At 46.5% G+C, this 17,106-nt stretch overlaps 1 protein-coding gene across 1 annotated transcript in view; it reads right to left on the reverse strand.

The window, feature by feature from the left end:
• prkcbb (protein kinase C, beta b) overlaps positions 1–17,106 on the reverse strand; it is a 170,099-nt gene that overhangs the window by 68,441 nt on the left and 84,552 nt on the right. Inside the window, exons 4-5 of the mRNA XM_056287403.1 lie at positions 7,608–7,719; positions 6,886–7,014 (exon numbers count right to left, since the gene is read on the reverse strand). Coding sequence (XP_056143378.1) covers positions 6,886–7,014; positions 7,608–7,719 — 241 coding nt within the window. The remainder of the gene's footprint in view (positions 1–6,885; positions 7,015–7,607; positions 7,720–17,106) is intronic.

Consider the following 17,106-nt stretch of genomic DNA (forward strand, 5'->3'; position numbering starts at 1 on the left):
TAGGAAAATATTAATAAAATATGTTTAAAATAATATAAAATGTCCTAATAATAATAATAATATTAATAAATCAAAAACGTATAAAGTGCTTTTCTAACACTATCTTTTATGAAAACGTTTTTATTTTATTCTTTTTAAAGACATTTTGCTTTTATTTATATTGTTTTTATTTTTACTCTTACTTATTTGGTCTTACTCTTATTTTTGCCTTGCTGCTTTTATTTCTTTTGTGAAGCACTTTGCAACATTGTTTTCAAAAAGTGTTATATAAATAAAATTATTATTATTGTTATTATCATTATTATCATTATTATTAAGGCTAGTATCCCTTTAAAAAGTCTTGTGTATACAAAAGCTGGAAATATTTGTGATTTCTAGTGTGAAACTTGTTGAATACAGGCACCAAACAGTTACATCTGAAAGCCTTGGGATTAGTATTAAATAAAATACCAAAACTCAAGACTTCTCTACTGAATGGCAGGCAGCAAGTTTCTCTGTGTGGTGCTGTGCCTCTACCTTTCTATAAACTAGGAGCGGAGCAAGAAGGCAGAAGGAAAAGTAGACCCTATCCTAAATAACAATTTAAAAACATGAAAATAAAAATATATATTGTATATCACTAGATAGATCACAGTACCTGGTATCGATTTTTTTTAAATATGAGGTTTGATTCTCAAAACCTAACCACCAGGATTGGAGTACTGATACTTTGGTATTGATCCGCCCGTCCGTAGTAACCAGTGCTGTTGTGTCAGCATCTTCTCCACTGCCAGACAAAAGAAAACATGGTTGAACCTAAGTTTTACTTATGGGTGGTGTACTGTCTGCTGGTGAAGCTCTTTTACACATTAGCTTGTCATATCTGTGCTTGTTAGACACAAAAACTTTGCTACTTATTAAAATGTGTCACTACCTGCCTTCTTCCTCCTACATCACAAGACATAAAACGCCTTCTCAACCCTAACCATTAAAGTGAGCGACCACAAAGGCGTTCCGGATTTGGATGTTTGTGGATCAACTATTTTCCAACATCAGCGACAATACATATATCATTAAGGACACTTGTTTGCATTTCTATATAAAATCCTCTTGACTGTAACTTGAACCAAGGCACTCAGAATACATGCAGAAACAGGAAGTGGAATTCTGCCCTCTGGATGAAGGACCTGGGTTAATGCCCATGCGTTGACAAGCACCCTGTTTGTCCAGAATTCATAAAGCAAGACACTGCATGTCTGGAATCCATCCATCCATTATTGAACCGCTTATCCTGCTCTCAGGGTCGTAGGGATGCCGGAGCCTATCCCAGCAGTCACTGGGCGGCAGGTGGGAGAAACCCTGGACAGGCCGCCAGGCCATAACACAGGGCCCCCCCCCCACCACACACACATTCATACTTAGGGGCTATTTAGTACGGCCCATTCACCTGACCTACATGTCTTTGGACTGTGGGAAGAAACCGGAGCACCCGGAGGAAACCCACATAGACACGGGGAGAACATGCAAACTCCACACCCGGGATGCCCCCCAAGGCTGGACTACGCCAGGGCTCGAACCCAGAACCTTCTTGCTGTGAGGCGACCGCACTAACCACTGCGCCACCGTGCCGCCCAAGTACAGGAAATCAAGCCGTGTCACAAAGCTGAAGAATTGCTTCAGCCCAAACCAGATTCAGCTGATCAATAAGCTGGCAGACCGGCCAGTCCAAACCAGATCCAGCTGATCAATGAGCTGGCAGACCGGCCAGTCCAAACCAGATCCAGCTGATCAATGAGCTGGCAGACCGGCCAGTCCAAACCAGATCCAGCTGATCAATGAGCTGGCAGACCGGCCAGTCCAAACCAGATCCAGCTGATCAATGAGCTGGCAGACTGGCCAGTCCAAACCAGATCCAGCTGATCAATGAGCTGGCAGACCGGCCAGTCCAAACCAGATCCAGCTGATCAATGAGCTGGCAGACCGGCCAGTCCAAACCACATCCAGCTGATCAATAAGCTGGCAGACCGGCCAGTCCAAACCAGATCCAGCTGATCAATAAGCTGGCAGACCGGCCAGTCCAAACCACATCCAGCTGATCAATAAGCTGGCAGACCGGCCAGTCCAAACCAGATCCAGCTGATCAATGAGCTGGCAGACCGGCCAGTCCAAACCAGATCCAGCTGATCAATAAGCTGGCAGACCGGCCAGTCCAAACCACATCCAGCTGATCAATAAGCTGGCAGACCGGCCAGTCCAAACCAGATCCAGCTGATCAATAAGCTGGCAGACTGGCCAGTCGGACTGCAGAACATGAACGTGCTTCTCGGCATCACAGCAACTTCAACCGGCTCCTCGACCCTTAAATGGTAAAAACCGTTCTAGGAGATGCTAAAATTCATTCTCCAGGCTACATTTCTCCTCTGGTCCTCTGCAATGTGACAGTGGGCCGCTAGTAGCTCCACACTGACCCCAATGGATGGGAATAAGTACTGCATCCATTCCCACCACCTCAGTTTGTAAGGAAAGCTACAGCCCACATGGAAAGCGTCCTTGTGATAGAAAACAATCAGTCTATTTAACCACAGTATAATGTGTGTGTGTGTGTCCATGTCCCATTAAAATGTCACACACATTTTGCATGTAGTAGTACCTGTAACCATGTCTAAGTGTATGGAGGTATATATGGAGTATTTGTGTAAGTATGTATAAACCCGAACCCTTTTTATGATGTGACGAACTTGTATTTTGATGTGGAAACCGTGGCAACACATTTCCTCAGAGACGATGACAACGAATATCTATCTGTCTATCTACAGATAAAGGAGCAGTGAAACGCCACACACCATATGTTGTGTATGAGTACAAAACAATCCGGTTACTCAGAATAAAAAAAAAGAAAAGAAAAGTGATATAAGCCACGATAGGTCTATTTAATAGAGCACACATTATTCTCTTTTATTTGAACGAATACACTTTAACCCTGCTGTCCTCCTGCAGCACCACAGTTGTCATTTTCTGTGAATGTTAAAACAAGCTACGTCTAATCATCATTTTCTCCACTCATCATATTGTCGTGTCTTTCTTATCGTCTCCCTCCATCTCTATCTACCTCCTCCCTAGACACTCTCTCTCTCTCTCTCTCTCTCTCTGTCTCACACACACACACACATGCACGTGATCATGCATGTAGTGCAGATGCACACTCTGCTGGGCGATACTATCATGATGATCATGGGGGGATTTTACACAACATCACTATATCATGATATCTGCTCACATATGCAAAAATACCACGTTTAACAATCCAGCTGAGGGCTGTCATATTAAACTATTAACTAAATTATAATATCAAACCAAAAACTACCATTCACACAATACTCAGATATTTCAGACCTCATTTTGTGCGACATTTTTGGCAACAGTTTCCCACTATCATCAGCAAAGTTGTGCATAATAATATGACAGTACCCGAGATCATCCTGATACAACACCGCTGGAACATGACAAATGATCACATTGTCAAGCCCTGCACACAGACTTACACAAGCACACGTGCAGACAACTATGCAAACTCAGCACACACACACACATACAGACAGGCGGACACACACAACAGATTCCAAAACACTTATTTATCCATCCATCCATCCATGATCCAAACTGCTTATCCTGCTCTCAGCAGCTGGAGCCCATCCCAGCAGGCGGGGAGACACCCTGGACAGGCTGCCAGGCCGTCACACAGGGCCCACACAACAGCATTTCTTTGCTGTCATCCTTGCAGTCTGTGTGCACTGCCTTTAGTATAAGAGTAAATCAAGGTGTCCGGGTAGTATAGCAGTCTATTCTGTTGCATGGGGATCACCAGTTCGAATTCCCCGAGTTACCTCCGGCTTGCTCAGGTGTCCCTACAGACACAACTGGCCGTGTCTGCAAGTGGGAAGCCAGATGTGGGCATGTGTCCTGGTCGCTGCACTAGCGCCTCCTCTGGTCGGTCAGGGCGCCTGTTCGGGGGGGGGGGTGGGGTGGGGGGAGTAGCGTGATCCTCCAACGCGCTACGTCCCCCTGGTGAAACTCCTCACTGTCAGGTGAAAAGAAGCGGCTGGCGACTCCACATGTATGGGAGGAGGCATGTGGTAGTCTGCAGCCCTCCCCGGATCGGCAGAGGGGGTGGAGCAGAGACCGGAATGGAGAAGCCCCTCAAGATTTCATGTACTAGACTAGAAGAAAGGCTACAGGCCAGGTTGGAGAGAACAACATCGAGGGTGCTCAAACTCCTCAGCACCCACAGAGATGACGTCTGTGAATAAGTAACCTATGTAAACCTCTACTGACATCTGTCGGCAGTACATGGTACTACATGCATGAATGACGCTCTCCATCTATTCATCAGTTATAGGTACACACTAGGATCCAGATCAGAGCCTCTATCGGCTGAAGCCTGTCCCAAGGCAGAGAGACATGTTGCCAGTCCATCACAGGACGGACACACACAGACACTACTTTTAGTTGTTGATGCCTCGTAGTCTTTAAAAAGAGAGTCCTGAGCCCTGTCTCACGAAACATCCCGTCCATCCATCCAGTTATCCAAGCCGCTTATCCGGATAGGGATCGTGGGAAGCTGGAGCGTATCACAGCAGTCATTGGACGGCAGGCGGGGAGACACCCTGGACAGGCCGCCAGGCCACCACAGGGCCCCACACATTCACACCTAGGGACAGTTTCAGTACGTCCGATTCACCTGACCTACATGTCTGTGGACTGTGGGGGGAAACCGGAGCACCTGGAGCAAACCCACGCAGACACAGGGAGAACGTACAGACTCCACACAGAGGACGACCCGGGACGACCCCCAAGGTTGGACAACCCCGGGGTTCGAACCCAGGACCTTCTTGCTGTGAGGCGACCGTGCTAACCACTGCACTGCCCTGTCTCACAAAACGTGTTCAACATAATCAGGGTTCCTGAAAGAGTTTCAGCTTCAGTAAAGCAAACAAACCCGAGCTCGGTCAACTGATATCACGACGATGGTCAACAACTTTCCCTGTTGGCTCAGGTTACATGATCAGACTAGCTTGCACGCACATAAGAGCATGACGTTTATGGCCCGAGACTCCAATTCACCCCAACAGAAATGTCCTTCGTAGGAAACCAGAGTAGCTGCATTGCGTAAGTAAAAGTGAATATCAGCAATACATTATACAGCTGATTCAGCTCCCTCTTTGTAAGTCTTGAGCTGCCATTTTCTTCAGACTCCATTCATCCCCTGGCAATCGGTAAGACCACTCCAGACCCTGTTTGACCCCTCAGCTGGAACAAGATCAAGAGCAAGTCTATGCCCTGGAATGAAACATGTCCTCTCTTTTGACCCTGGTAGCTATCTGATGTACCTGACCTATCTGAGTCACTGTGGAAACACGGGTCACACATGGTGGACATGACGCCATTTTAATCTTGTTGGTGTGATATGAAATAACCCAACAGCTCCTTCTGTCGCATTCAAAGCACAGAGACAAAAGGATCTGGGTCTAAATGTATGCATGTAGGTAGGAGGATAGGTAGGTAGGTAGGAAGGTAGGTAGGTAGATAGGTACCCTATATAGGAATTTGCATGGCTTGAAACATGAATTACCTCGAAATTGAGAGTGAAAAAAAATGACTGTGAGATACACCAACAACGTGTGTGTGTGGGAACAGAGTGGTTTTTATGCGCACCCCTGATTCTGACATTGCACGTCTTTAGTTTAACCACAAGGGGGCGATACACAACTGCAGTTCATCACTATCACCTGTCATTCAAGCACACCTGTGGAACACATGGCCGGACACTATAGATGATAAATGGTGCAATGTGTGTGTGTGTGTGTGTGTGTGTGTGTGTGTGTGTGTGTGTGTGTGGGCCCTGTGATGGCCTGGCGGCCTGTCCAGGGTGTCTCCCCGCCTGTCGCCCAATGACTGCTGGGATAGGCTCCAGCATCCCCACGACCCTGAGAGCAGGATAAGCCGTTCAGCTAATGCATGGATGGATGGAAGGAGTCATCCATCACAACCACACACACACACACACACACACACACACACACAACACCCTCTAAACACACATTATTACCCTTCACACACACACAGGCGTGCGTGCTTCTATTCTGATGTGTTACTGTTGTCTAAATTGCTGAATGATAAATATCAGCACACAGAAATACACATTGTAACTTTTTATGCATGTAAACAAATAATGTTTGTGTGTGTGTGTGTGTGTGTGTGTGTGTGTGCCTAAGCAGAGTCAGTGCTATCGTTTATGTAAATATGCGAGTGTGCATGTGTGTGTATTTGTTCCAGGAAAATAAATAATTGTCAGCGGAGTCTGTGATATTATTTATGTGTGTGTGTGTGTGTGTGTGTGTGTGTGTGTGTGTGTGTGCATGCCCCAATTTTTTTTATCACCCCCCCCCTTTTTCTCCCCAGTTGCATCCGGCCAATTACCCCACTCTTCTGAGCCGTTCCGGTCACTGCTCCACCCCCTCTGCTGATCCGAGGAGGGCTGCAGACTACCACATGCCTCCTCCGATACATGTGGAGTCACCAGCCGCTTCTTTTCATCTGACAGTGAGGAGTTTCACCAGGGGGACATAGGGCGTGGGAGGATCACGATATTCCCCCCAGTTCCCCCTCCCCCTCAAACGGGTGCCCCGACCGACCAGAGGAGGTGCTAGTGCAGCGACCAGGACACATACCCACATCCGGCTTCCCACCTGCAGACACGGCCGACTGTGTCTGTAGGGATGCCCGACCAAGCCGGAGGTAACACGGGAGTCGAACCGGGATCCCCGTGTTGGTTGGTGACGGAACAGACCGCCACACCAGCCAGACGCCCGCTGTGTGTGCCTTTCTGTATTGTAAGCTGCTACTCACTGGTGACGGTGAGCACGTTGGTCTTGATGTCGGCTGAGATCATGATGCGGCCCCTCCTCTCAGTGTGGTCAGTCCCACACAGGCTGGGCACGTTGGCCACACAGCGCTTATGGATGTTCATCATGCAGTCTGGAACACACACATACACACACATAAATACACATGTCTGTAAACGTCACACATTTCATAAAAACAGACTGATTCCAAGCACATCAATATTTCAGTGATGCTATGAAAGCATGTAAACATACACAGTAACTCTGACACAGGGTCGCTGAAGGCTGCCAGTGTAAATTAATGAGCTGATACCAAGGTTATATATACATGGATACACTAAGTTTGTGTGCACATTCAAGAATTATGAGTAATGCTGATATGTGGATATCTGCCAACAACAAGACCCTAAGTTTGGATGTAAAATTGTCCATTAGTTAATACTAACATAAAGACATATTCCAACACCAATACAAGACCTAATGAGATGTGACAAGATATTTTATGGACCAACAAAACAATATGCAGTACATGTACCAATGCAGGTAAGACCCGGGAGAAATATCAATTTTAGAATATGTGCAAACAAACTGTCCTTATATACTGATCTGTGGCTAACAAGAACATTAGCTAACTATCAGCCGATAACATCAGTGGGCCGAGGTGTGTGTGTGTGTGTGTGTGTGTGTGTGTGTGTGTGTGTGTGTGTGTGTGTGTGGTTCACATACGATCACATCTCATGCCCTGGTGTAGGAGCCCATAGAGGAGTGACCCACAGTGGTCACAGAAGGTGGGGCTGGAATAGGTGTGGACCTTGAACTTGTGTTTGGCCCTCGGGTCCTGGAGATATATATATATATGTATATATATATATATAGAGAGAGAGAGAGAGAGAGAGAGAGAGAGAGAGAGAGAGAGAGAGAGAGAGAGAGAGAGAGAGAGAGAGAGAGAGAGAGAGGTGACAAAGTTTAAAAGGGTGATTACTGTCACTGACATAAGATGTTACAATGTTACTATTTCATCTAGCAGACACTTTTATCCAAAGCGACGCACATCTGAGTTAACACAACACAAGCCAGGATCTAATCAGGAGACAACAACGCAAGTAAGTGCCAAAAAACTAGGTCCAAGTCCGATAGGACATAGGTGTCAACAGGCAGTGCACAAAGGCAATGCATAGGGTGCATAGAAGCCCCCCCCCTTGTTCTCCCCAATTGTACCTGGCTAACTTCCCCACTCTTTTGAGCCGTCCCGGTCTCTGCTCCACCCCCTCTGCTGATCCGGGGAGGGCTGCAGACTACCACATGCCTCCTCCCATACATGCGGAGTCGCCAGCCACTTCTTTTTCACCTGACAGTGAGGAGTTTCACCAGGGGGACATAGCGCATGGAAGGATCATGCTATGCCCCCCACTTCCCCCTCCCTTCCCGAACAGGCGCCCCAACTGATCAGAGGAGGCGCTAGTGCAGCGACCAGGACACACACCCACATCCAGCTTCTCACCTGCAGACAAGGCCAACGGTGTCTGTAGGGACGCCCGACCAAGCTGGAGGTAACACGGGGATTCGAACTGGCGATCCCCATGCAACGGAATAGACCGCCACGCCACTTGGACGCCCATTTCCTTTTTTTTTTCCTTAATACCATCAGGTGTGGAGGTGTTGGAGAGAGAGCTGGGTCTTTAGCTTCTTCGTAAAGATGGAGAGGGACTCAGCGGACCAAATGGAGTTTGGTAACTCGTTCCACCACCGGGGGACTACAGAAGAGAAGAGTCTGGCTAGTGACTTAGGACCCTGTTGTGGCGGAAGTGCCAGGCGCCTTTCACTGGCAGAGCGTAGTGAAACCATGTGCTGGTTTGGGTGGGTTGAAGACCCGATGCGCTGCCGCGTTCTGGATCCTTTGCAGTGGTTTGAAAGTGCATGCAGGGAGACCTGCCAGCAAGGAGATGCAGTAGTCAAGATGTGATATTACAAGAGCCTGTACCAGGAGTTGGGCAGCATGCTCTGACAGGTAGGGTCTAATGTTCCTGAAGACGCTTTGTCATGTAAGCTTGCAAAACCAGTTCGAGATGTCTGCTTGCAAACTTGATTAACGTGTAGATTTATAAGACCTAATTATTTGAACGGTGCATAGAAATAACCGGTTTTAAACGGATGCTGTTTGATAGACGGGCGGCACGGTGGCTCAGTGGTTAGCGTGGTTTGCTTCACGGCAAGAAGGTCCTGGGTTCGAGCCCCAGGGTAGTCCAACCTTGAGGGTCATCCCGGGTCGTCCTCTGTGTGGCGTTTGCACGTTCTCCCCGTGTCTGCGTGGGTTTCCTCCCACAGCCCAAAGACACGTAGGTCAGGTGAATCGGCCACACTAAATTGTCCCTAGAGTGTGTGTCGGCCCTGTGGTGGCCTGGACTTATTTGTCAATAAACATTGTGTCCAGATGAACTGATTCAACTATCTGGTATTTCCTTACCTGGATTATTGAGCATGCACCAGACACCATGAGTGACATGTTGGTGATCTGGGGGAGTAAGCTACAGAGAAGTCTGGCGTTGAACTCTGTCGCACAATGGGCTTGAGGAGGAAAAGGGGGGTATTGCAGTGTTCATTTGGTACATCAGATGAACGAGTTTCCAAATGGAAAACTGCATTAAATGGCACATTTTCGATAATCAATTTGTCAAGTTGTGGCGTAAACGTAACCTTTCACCTCACGAGAACATGGCGGCTTAACAGTCAATGACTGCATAAAGAATCTATATGTGTTTTGTGTTCTCTTCATTATCCCAGTAAATACAATGCGGCGAACTTGGGGGGGGGGGCAGCCAGGAACCGCCGGGTCTCCCCCACCACGGACAACTGTGTTAACCAGTCGACTAAAGGGTCCAACCTGATAGCCAACGGGCTAGCCAGTCTAGTCTTCTGTGGTCGTTACACTACCCGACTCCTTCGGGAAGCACGTCCCCACGCTTCAGCATACCAGCTCCATCACGCCTCTGGGCACACGCGTCTCACCATCCCACTTCTGACACCAACGTAGCGAATTCAGGGGGCAGCCGGGAAGCGAACCCGGGTCTCCCGCACCACGGGCGACTACGTTAACCAGTCGACTAAAGGGTCCGACCCATCAGGCAAGGGCTAGCGAGTCTAGTCGTTCATGATCGTTACACTACCCCCTCCTTCAGGAAGCGTGTCCCCCGGCCTCACGGTCTCACCATCCCACTTCTGTCGCCAATTTAGCAAATTCGGGGGGGAGCCAGGAACCGCGGCACCCGGGACGCGAACCCGCGTCTCCTGCGCCACGGGTGACTACGTTAACCAGTCGACTAAAGGGTCCGACCCGTTAGCCAACCAGCTAGCGAGTCTATTCATTCATGATCCTTACAACTGGGTAAGAGCTTTGAAGGAAGTGAGGGAGAGGGAGAAGGAGAAGGAGAATTAGTAGTAGTAGTAGGAGTAGTTTATACTTTATTAATCCCTGTGGGAAAATCCCTCCTCTGCTTTTAACCCATGCTAGCTGTGTAGCTAGGAGCAGTGGGCAGCCACCGTGCAGCACCCGGGGACCAACTCCAGTTCTTCCTGCCGGGCCTCGGTCAGGGGCACCGGCAGGAGTATTAACCCTAACATGCAGGCATTTGATAACAGCTTTGCAAAATGTCTTTTAAATGCAAAGAGCGGCTGCAGCAGCGTTAGCTTTTGAACTAGCGCCATCATTTTTTTCTCCTCCTGACCAACTGCACATGAACACAAAAAAAAATTGCTAGAAAAACGTCAACAACAAACGTAGGTTTTTCTGAGTTCTCGGAGACCACGCGGATGCAGTGTATGCCCAACCAAATCCGGCCAGAACCCATCGAGGCATTATAAGAGTTTCTCCCATCTGATGGGGCAATTACAATCTGTGTTGTTAATTCAATCATCTACATTAATGGCCCTGTGGGAAATCCGTTTCCTGTCTTTCTGTGCTCGGTGATGTGGACACAGAAATACGAGAAATACCACGTTACATAACACCGTGAGCCTGGAGGAGTGAATATACCACAAGTACTTATAATGTACTGACAGGAAACTCCCCTCGGGGCGAACCTTACAGGATCATTCACTATTCACTGTGGATCACTAAACTGAGCTGAACACTGGTCTCTCTCCCTCTTTCCATCCATCCATCCATCCATCCATCATTCCTTTCTTCCTCCACCACTTGCCTCATTTCCTGTCTTCCTTCATCCCACCATCTATCCAGCCCCATCCCACTTACCCTGTGCAGTCATCCACCCATCAGTCTCAATCTCACTCTCCAACACTCCACCCATCCGTCTGTCTGTCACTCCTCTCTCATCCTTTTCGTTTCTACTTCATATCCCTCTCTCACCGCTCTGCAGCACTCCCTTGTTCCTGTCATTTCCTCGTTGCCTCTATCTCTTTGTGTTGCACCACTTGTGTTTTGGAAAACTTGCATTTATAATTCAGTGTGTCCACAGGTGTGTGTGTGTGTGTTTGAGGGGATGGCACAATAAGAGCTCTGTGTGAATTCAGCTTCTCATTATGCTGGATTCGATGAAAACTCAGTGAGTTAAAACTACAGTGCAGAAACACACACACACACACACACACACACACACACACACACACACACACACACAGAGCAGTCGGGAACTCTGAGGGGTAAGGAAAGTGCTCTTAGTCCGACGATGATGTCTTTTTATAATTACTACAAAGGCGGTCCCCAGCATGACCTATGTGTGTGTGTGTGTGTGTGAGTGAGTGAGAGAGAGAGAGGGAGAGAGAGAGAGAGAGAGAGAGAGAGAGAGAGAGAGAGAGAGAGAGAGAGAGAGAGAGAGAGAGAGAGTGGGGAGGGGGAGCGACTGAGAGGGGGAGAGTGAGAGAGAGAGAGAGAGAGAGAGAGAGAGAGAGAGAGAGAGAGAGAGAGAGAGAGAGAGAGTGGGGAGGGGGAGCGACTGAGAGGGGGAGAGTGAGAGAGAGAGAGAGAGAGAGAGAGAGAGAGAGAGAGAGAGAGAGAGAGAGAGAGTGAGAAGGGGGAGAGGGTAAGAGAGTGAGCGAGAATGAGAGGGGGAGAGAGTGAGAGAGAGTGAATGGGGGAGACAGTGAGAGACAGACCTGCAATTATGGCTCAGTGGGCATATGGGCTTCATCTGTATTCTGAGCATTTTAACATGCTCCCTCTCTCTGTCTCTCACACACACACACACACACACACACACACACACACACACAGACACACACACACATTAATTATGCACTTTGTCTCAAACATCAAACTGTACCCTCTCCATTTCTGCATGTACACATAAGACTCGATGTGGCGCCCGATGGTTAAGCGTCAGGGGAATGACATGGTCACATGGTCATATGATGGACATGGTCACATGGTCAGAGGATTGACATGGTCACATGGTCAGAGGATGGAGATGGTCACATGGTCAGAGGATGGACATGGTCACATGGTCAGAGGATGGACATGGTCACATGGTCAGAGGATTGAGATGGTCACATGGTCATATGATGGACATGGTCACATGGTCAGAGGATGGACATGGTCACATGGTCAGAGGACGGACATGGTCACATGGTCAGAGGATGGACATGGTCACATGGTCAGAGGATTGAGATGGTCACATGGTCAGAGGATGGACATGGTCACATGGTCAGAGGATGGACATGGTCACATGGTCAGAGGATTGACATGGTCACATGGTCATATGATGGACATGGTCACATGGTCAGAGGATTGACATGGTCACATGGTCATATGATGGACATGGTCACATGGTCAGAGGATTGACATGGTCACATCGTCATATGATTGACATGGTCACATGGTCATATGATGGACATGGTCACATGGTCATATGATGGACATGGTCACATGGTCAGAGGATTGACATGGTCACATGGTCATATGATTGACATGGTCACATGGTCATATGATGGACATGGTCACATGGTCAGAGGATTGACATGGTCACATGGTCAGAGGATGGACATGGTCACATGGTCAGAGGACGGACATGGTGGCTCGCAGCCTCTTATGGCAGAGGATTTTTTTTTCTTCAACAGAATAGACCGCCACGCTACCCAGACGCCCCGAGCATCCTTTTTACATCTCCTACTTGAGGGTTCCCGCCATCTCCTCGATCAAGTGGTCTCAGATAACGTGAAGGCCGTTAGCGGTCCGAACCAGGGTGACTACTGACGAGAGACTACGCAAGTGTTCAATTTTTGAAGTTTTATGTACGCAGTACTTTTCGGTGGCTGTAGCTGTGCGTCTGTCTCCCCTTTTCTCTCGTTTGTTCTCGCGTTTTGTCAAGGACGAGACCGCCTCCTGCTGGTTTCTCTTCACACGAAGAAAACAAAAACAAAGGAACAATTTCGCTGCTGGAGCTGAAGTGAGAAGCAAACATGAAGGCTGGCGAAGCAGCACCCCAGTCTATCTACACAAATTAAAACGAAAGATTCGCTCCAAATCCCTGATGATAACTCAAGGATGTGACCGGGAAGTAACGCAAGAAAAAAAAAACAAAAAACAAAAACAAAACAAGCATCTACAGATTTGGGGTACAAAACAAATACAACTTCTAAAATGACAAATTTCCACCCCACCCTACCCCCCATTCACTGAAATGGATAAAATGTGGCCCACCGCTGATGGTCCAACAATCCCGTCAGCATAATGACAGACACTAGACACAGAACGCCTGTCAGTATGACACGTGTGTGAAGCCAACACAATGCATATCAACCAGTCAGTTGTCCCACGCGTGGCTGCTGTGATCGTGAATGCATTGTCCCAGCTTCTCCTCTGTATTCAATCAGATCGCGGACTGTCAATCACAGGCAAATTTTACATGGAGTCGCAATTCTGCAGTTGCACCACCCACTGGCCGGATCAGAATGTGGAATTTTTCGAGGTAAATCTAAATATATCGAATAGTCAAAGGAAAATGTTTTTAAAATACTCTAATGTTCTCTCATTCACTTTGATTCACTTGATTTAAGTTGATGAGTTGTTGCCTCAAGTGAAGGAGTTCAAGTATCTCGGGGTCTTGTTCACGAGTGAGGGTAGGATGGAGCGGGAGATTGACAGGCGGATTGGTGCAGCATCAGCAGTAATGTGGACGTTGTACAGGACCGTTGTGGTGAAAAGGCAGCTGAGCCAGAAGGCAAAGCTCTCAATTTACCAGTCAGTCTTCGTTCCAACCCTCACCTATGGTCATGAGCTTTGGGTAGTGACCGAAAGGGTGACAACGCAGATACAAGCGGCTGAAATGAGTTTCCTCCGTAGGGTGTCTGGGCTCAGCCTTAGAGATAGGGTGAGGAGCTCGTACATCCGGAGGGAGCTCGGAGTAGAGCTGCTGTTCCTTCGCACTGAAAGGAGCCAGTTGAGGTGCTTCGGGCATATGATTAGGATGCCTCCTGGGCGCCTTCCTTTGGAGGTTTACCAGGCATGGCAAACTGGGAGGAGACCCTGGGGGTAGACCCAGAACTTGCTGGAGGGACTACATGTCCAGTCTGGCCTGGGAACGCCTTGGGATCCCCCAGGAGGAGCTGGAGGGCGTTGCTGGGGAGAGGGACATCTGGAGTGCCCTACTTAGCTTGCTACCACCACAACCCGACCCCAGAGAAGTGGCTGAAGATGAATGAATGAATGATTTAAGTTACGCCCGATATGCCCTTTTAATCATTCTTTGTGAATTTGATGTTTTCCAGCCATCCTTAAAACTACTAATGTGCATTAACTTCGGAAAAACAGGAGAATAGACTCATCACATCTTAAAAATTAAACACCATTTTTCAAATCGTCAATTTCTGCACAAAATTCTGGAAATTTGCCTACATACGGATAACAGATTACTTAAATTTCAATAATTTTTTTGAGAAATCCCAGCCTCGCTTCAAAATAGTGCAGAGTACTGAAACGGCTCTGGTAAAAGTTTAAAAAGACTTAAGAATTAATTGTTATGAGAAATCAACTCTCAGTTCTTGTGCTTTTGGATTTAAGTGTGACCTTTGACACCGTAGATCATATCATTCTAATTGACAGATTTAAAAAAAAATGGGTGGGCCTCTCAGGAATAGCATTGAAAAGCTTTCAGTCCAATCTAAGTGATCATTGGTACCTCATCTCAATACAAAATTTCTCAGAGAAAATGACAATTTTAGTATGGAGGTCCACAAGGTTCAATTTTGGGTCTACTTCTATTTCATCTTTGCATGTTATCGCTACAGCCCATTATCTGCAGTGCATAAGACAGAATTCCATTGTTATGCAGATGACAACCAATTTATTTAGCTGCTACACCTGCAAACCTCAGCTTGCTGCTAAATCTCACAAATTGCCTATGTGATATGTATGGATGACAGAAAACTCATTTCAATTCAACCAAGAGAAAACAAGTTTTAGTCATTGGTTATAAAAGAAAAGAGAAAGCCTGAACTCTCATTTAACTTCATTAAGATAAGACGTTTCATACCAAGCCAAAAACATGCTTGTTATCACTGATTCAAATCTGGTGCAAAGAATAAAACAAAGAAGAAGAAACTAAAACAACATTTTATCATCAAAAAGAATATTGAAAAATATAAGCCTTTTTTCTCTCCACCTAGTGGTGAGAAATTGGTCCATGCATTTCTTTACCAGCAGAATTGACTGCTGCAATGCATTGCTGTCAGGATTGCCCATGGAAACCATTTAACAGCTACAACGGGTCCACCATACTGCAGCTTGAATACTACAGGAACAAAGACAAATGTCACATCACACCTATCCTGAAATCTTCACCGACTGACAATTTGTGCTGGAATACAGTTAAAAATTTTTTTTAGCGATTTATAAATCTTTCCATTTCTCCTGACTACATACAGCAAATGTTATACTGTATAGACATGTGCCTCAGAGACCGCAGATCCACAGACAATGTAAGTAAACCTTTATCCAATAAGCTTTATCCTTATCCTTTTTGTAACAACATTCACAAGGTGCTGTACACAGATAATATACAAATATAACAAGAAACTTGAATGTATAAATACAAAATATAAATAAAAACTATATGTCACATGTATGACTATGCAGATGTAACACTACACATTAAAATACATAACAAAAAAGTGGGTTTTCAAAAGTGTTTTAAACCTCAAAAACAGACAGCAGATTTAAAGCGTAACTAAACCCTTGACCATTTTAGTGAGTTTTCAGATGAATAAAAGGTTAAAAACAGACCAGGCTGGTCTCGGTACTCTGTGATGCAAGCACAACAGGATACGCACTAATAAAAATAAAATTAAGTAATCAAGTAATTAAGTAAGTGTGTCTCAAATTGAACACAAACCCTTTATGTGCCATTCTGGTTGGCTGCCTGGTTATTTAGGCACGAGATGGTGAATCGAATAAAAAACATGATTTCCAGGTAAGTAACATGACAGATGTGACTTGTGTTTCTCGAACAAAGGCGATGGTCAAGATATATGGTTGGTTTGTTATGTAATTTCATATTTATGGCAGTTGTTCATCGAGCTCACGGGCAGCATGTTTAAAACAAGGCCAGTATTATTTGACGAATGATGTAAAGATGTACCGAAATAAATTTATGCCCAAAAAACTTACTGTTTTGGAAGCGGCAAAAATATTTTGGGCGGATTTGATCAAATATCAAACCTTACTCCCTGGCAAAGTCCATACCTGGATAGCTCAAGAGAAACTGTAAATGATTCGTTACGACGATGGTCACTGGTTACGGGTATCAAACCATCTGCAAAACCAATCGTCTCACAGAGCGATCTGACCTGAGTACGCACACAAATCACAGACTAACAGACTAAGGGAAAGAGTGATTGTGTGCATGTGTGTGTATGAGAGAGAGAGAGAGAGAGAGAGAGAGAGAGAGAGAGAGAGAGAGAGAGAGAGAGAGAGAGAGAGAGAGAGAGAGAGAGAGAGAGAGAGACTGTGCAAACCTCCCTTACTCATTGATATGAGGGCATATTTGTTTCCACAAGTGCTTTGATGTTAAATTTGGTTTGACACTGTGCATGTGTGTGCATGTGTGTGTGTGTGTGTGTTTACTGGTGCTGCGTGGGCGCATTAACAGGGAGGGAGGGAAGAATATTTAATCAGACTTAGGAGGTATGTGAGTTGCTGCAGGTCACAGAGAGACAACAGCCAATCAGAACGCGACAACTCTCCAGGCTGCCAGGATGGTCTGTGAAACCCTGAAAA

Source organism: Lampris incognitus, chromosome 10, assembly GCF_029633865.1.
Source record: "Lampris incognitus isolate fLamInc1 chromosome 10, fLamInc1.hap2, whole genome shotgun sequence".
NCBI lineage: Eukaryota > Metazoa > Chordata > Actinopteri > Lampriformes > Lampridae > Lampris > Lampris incognitus.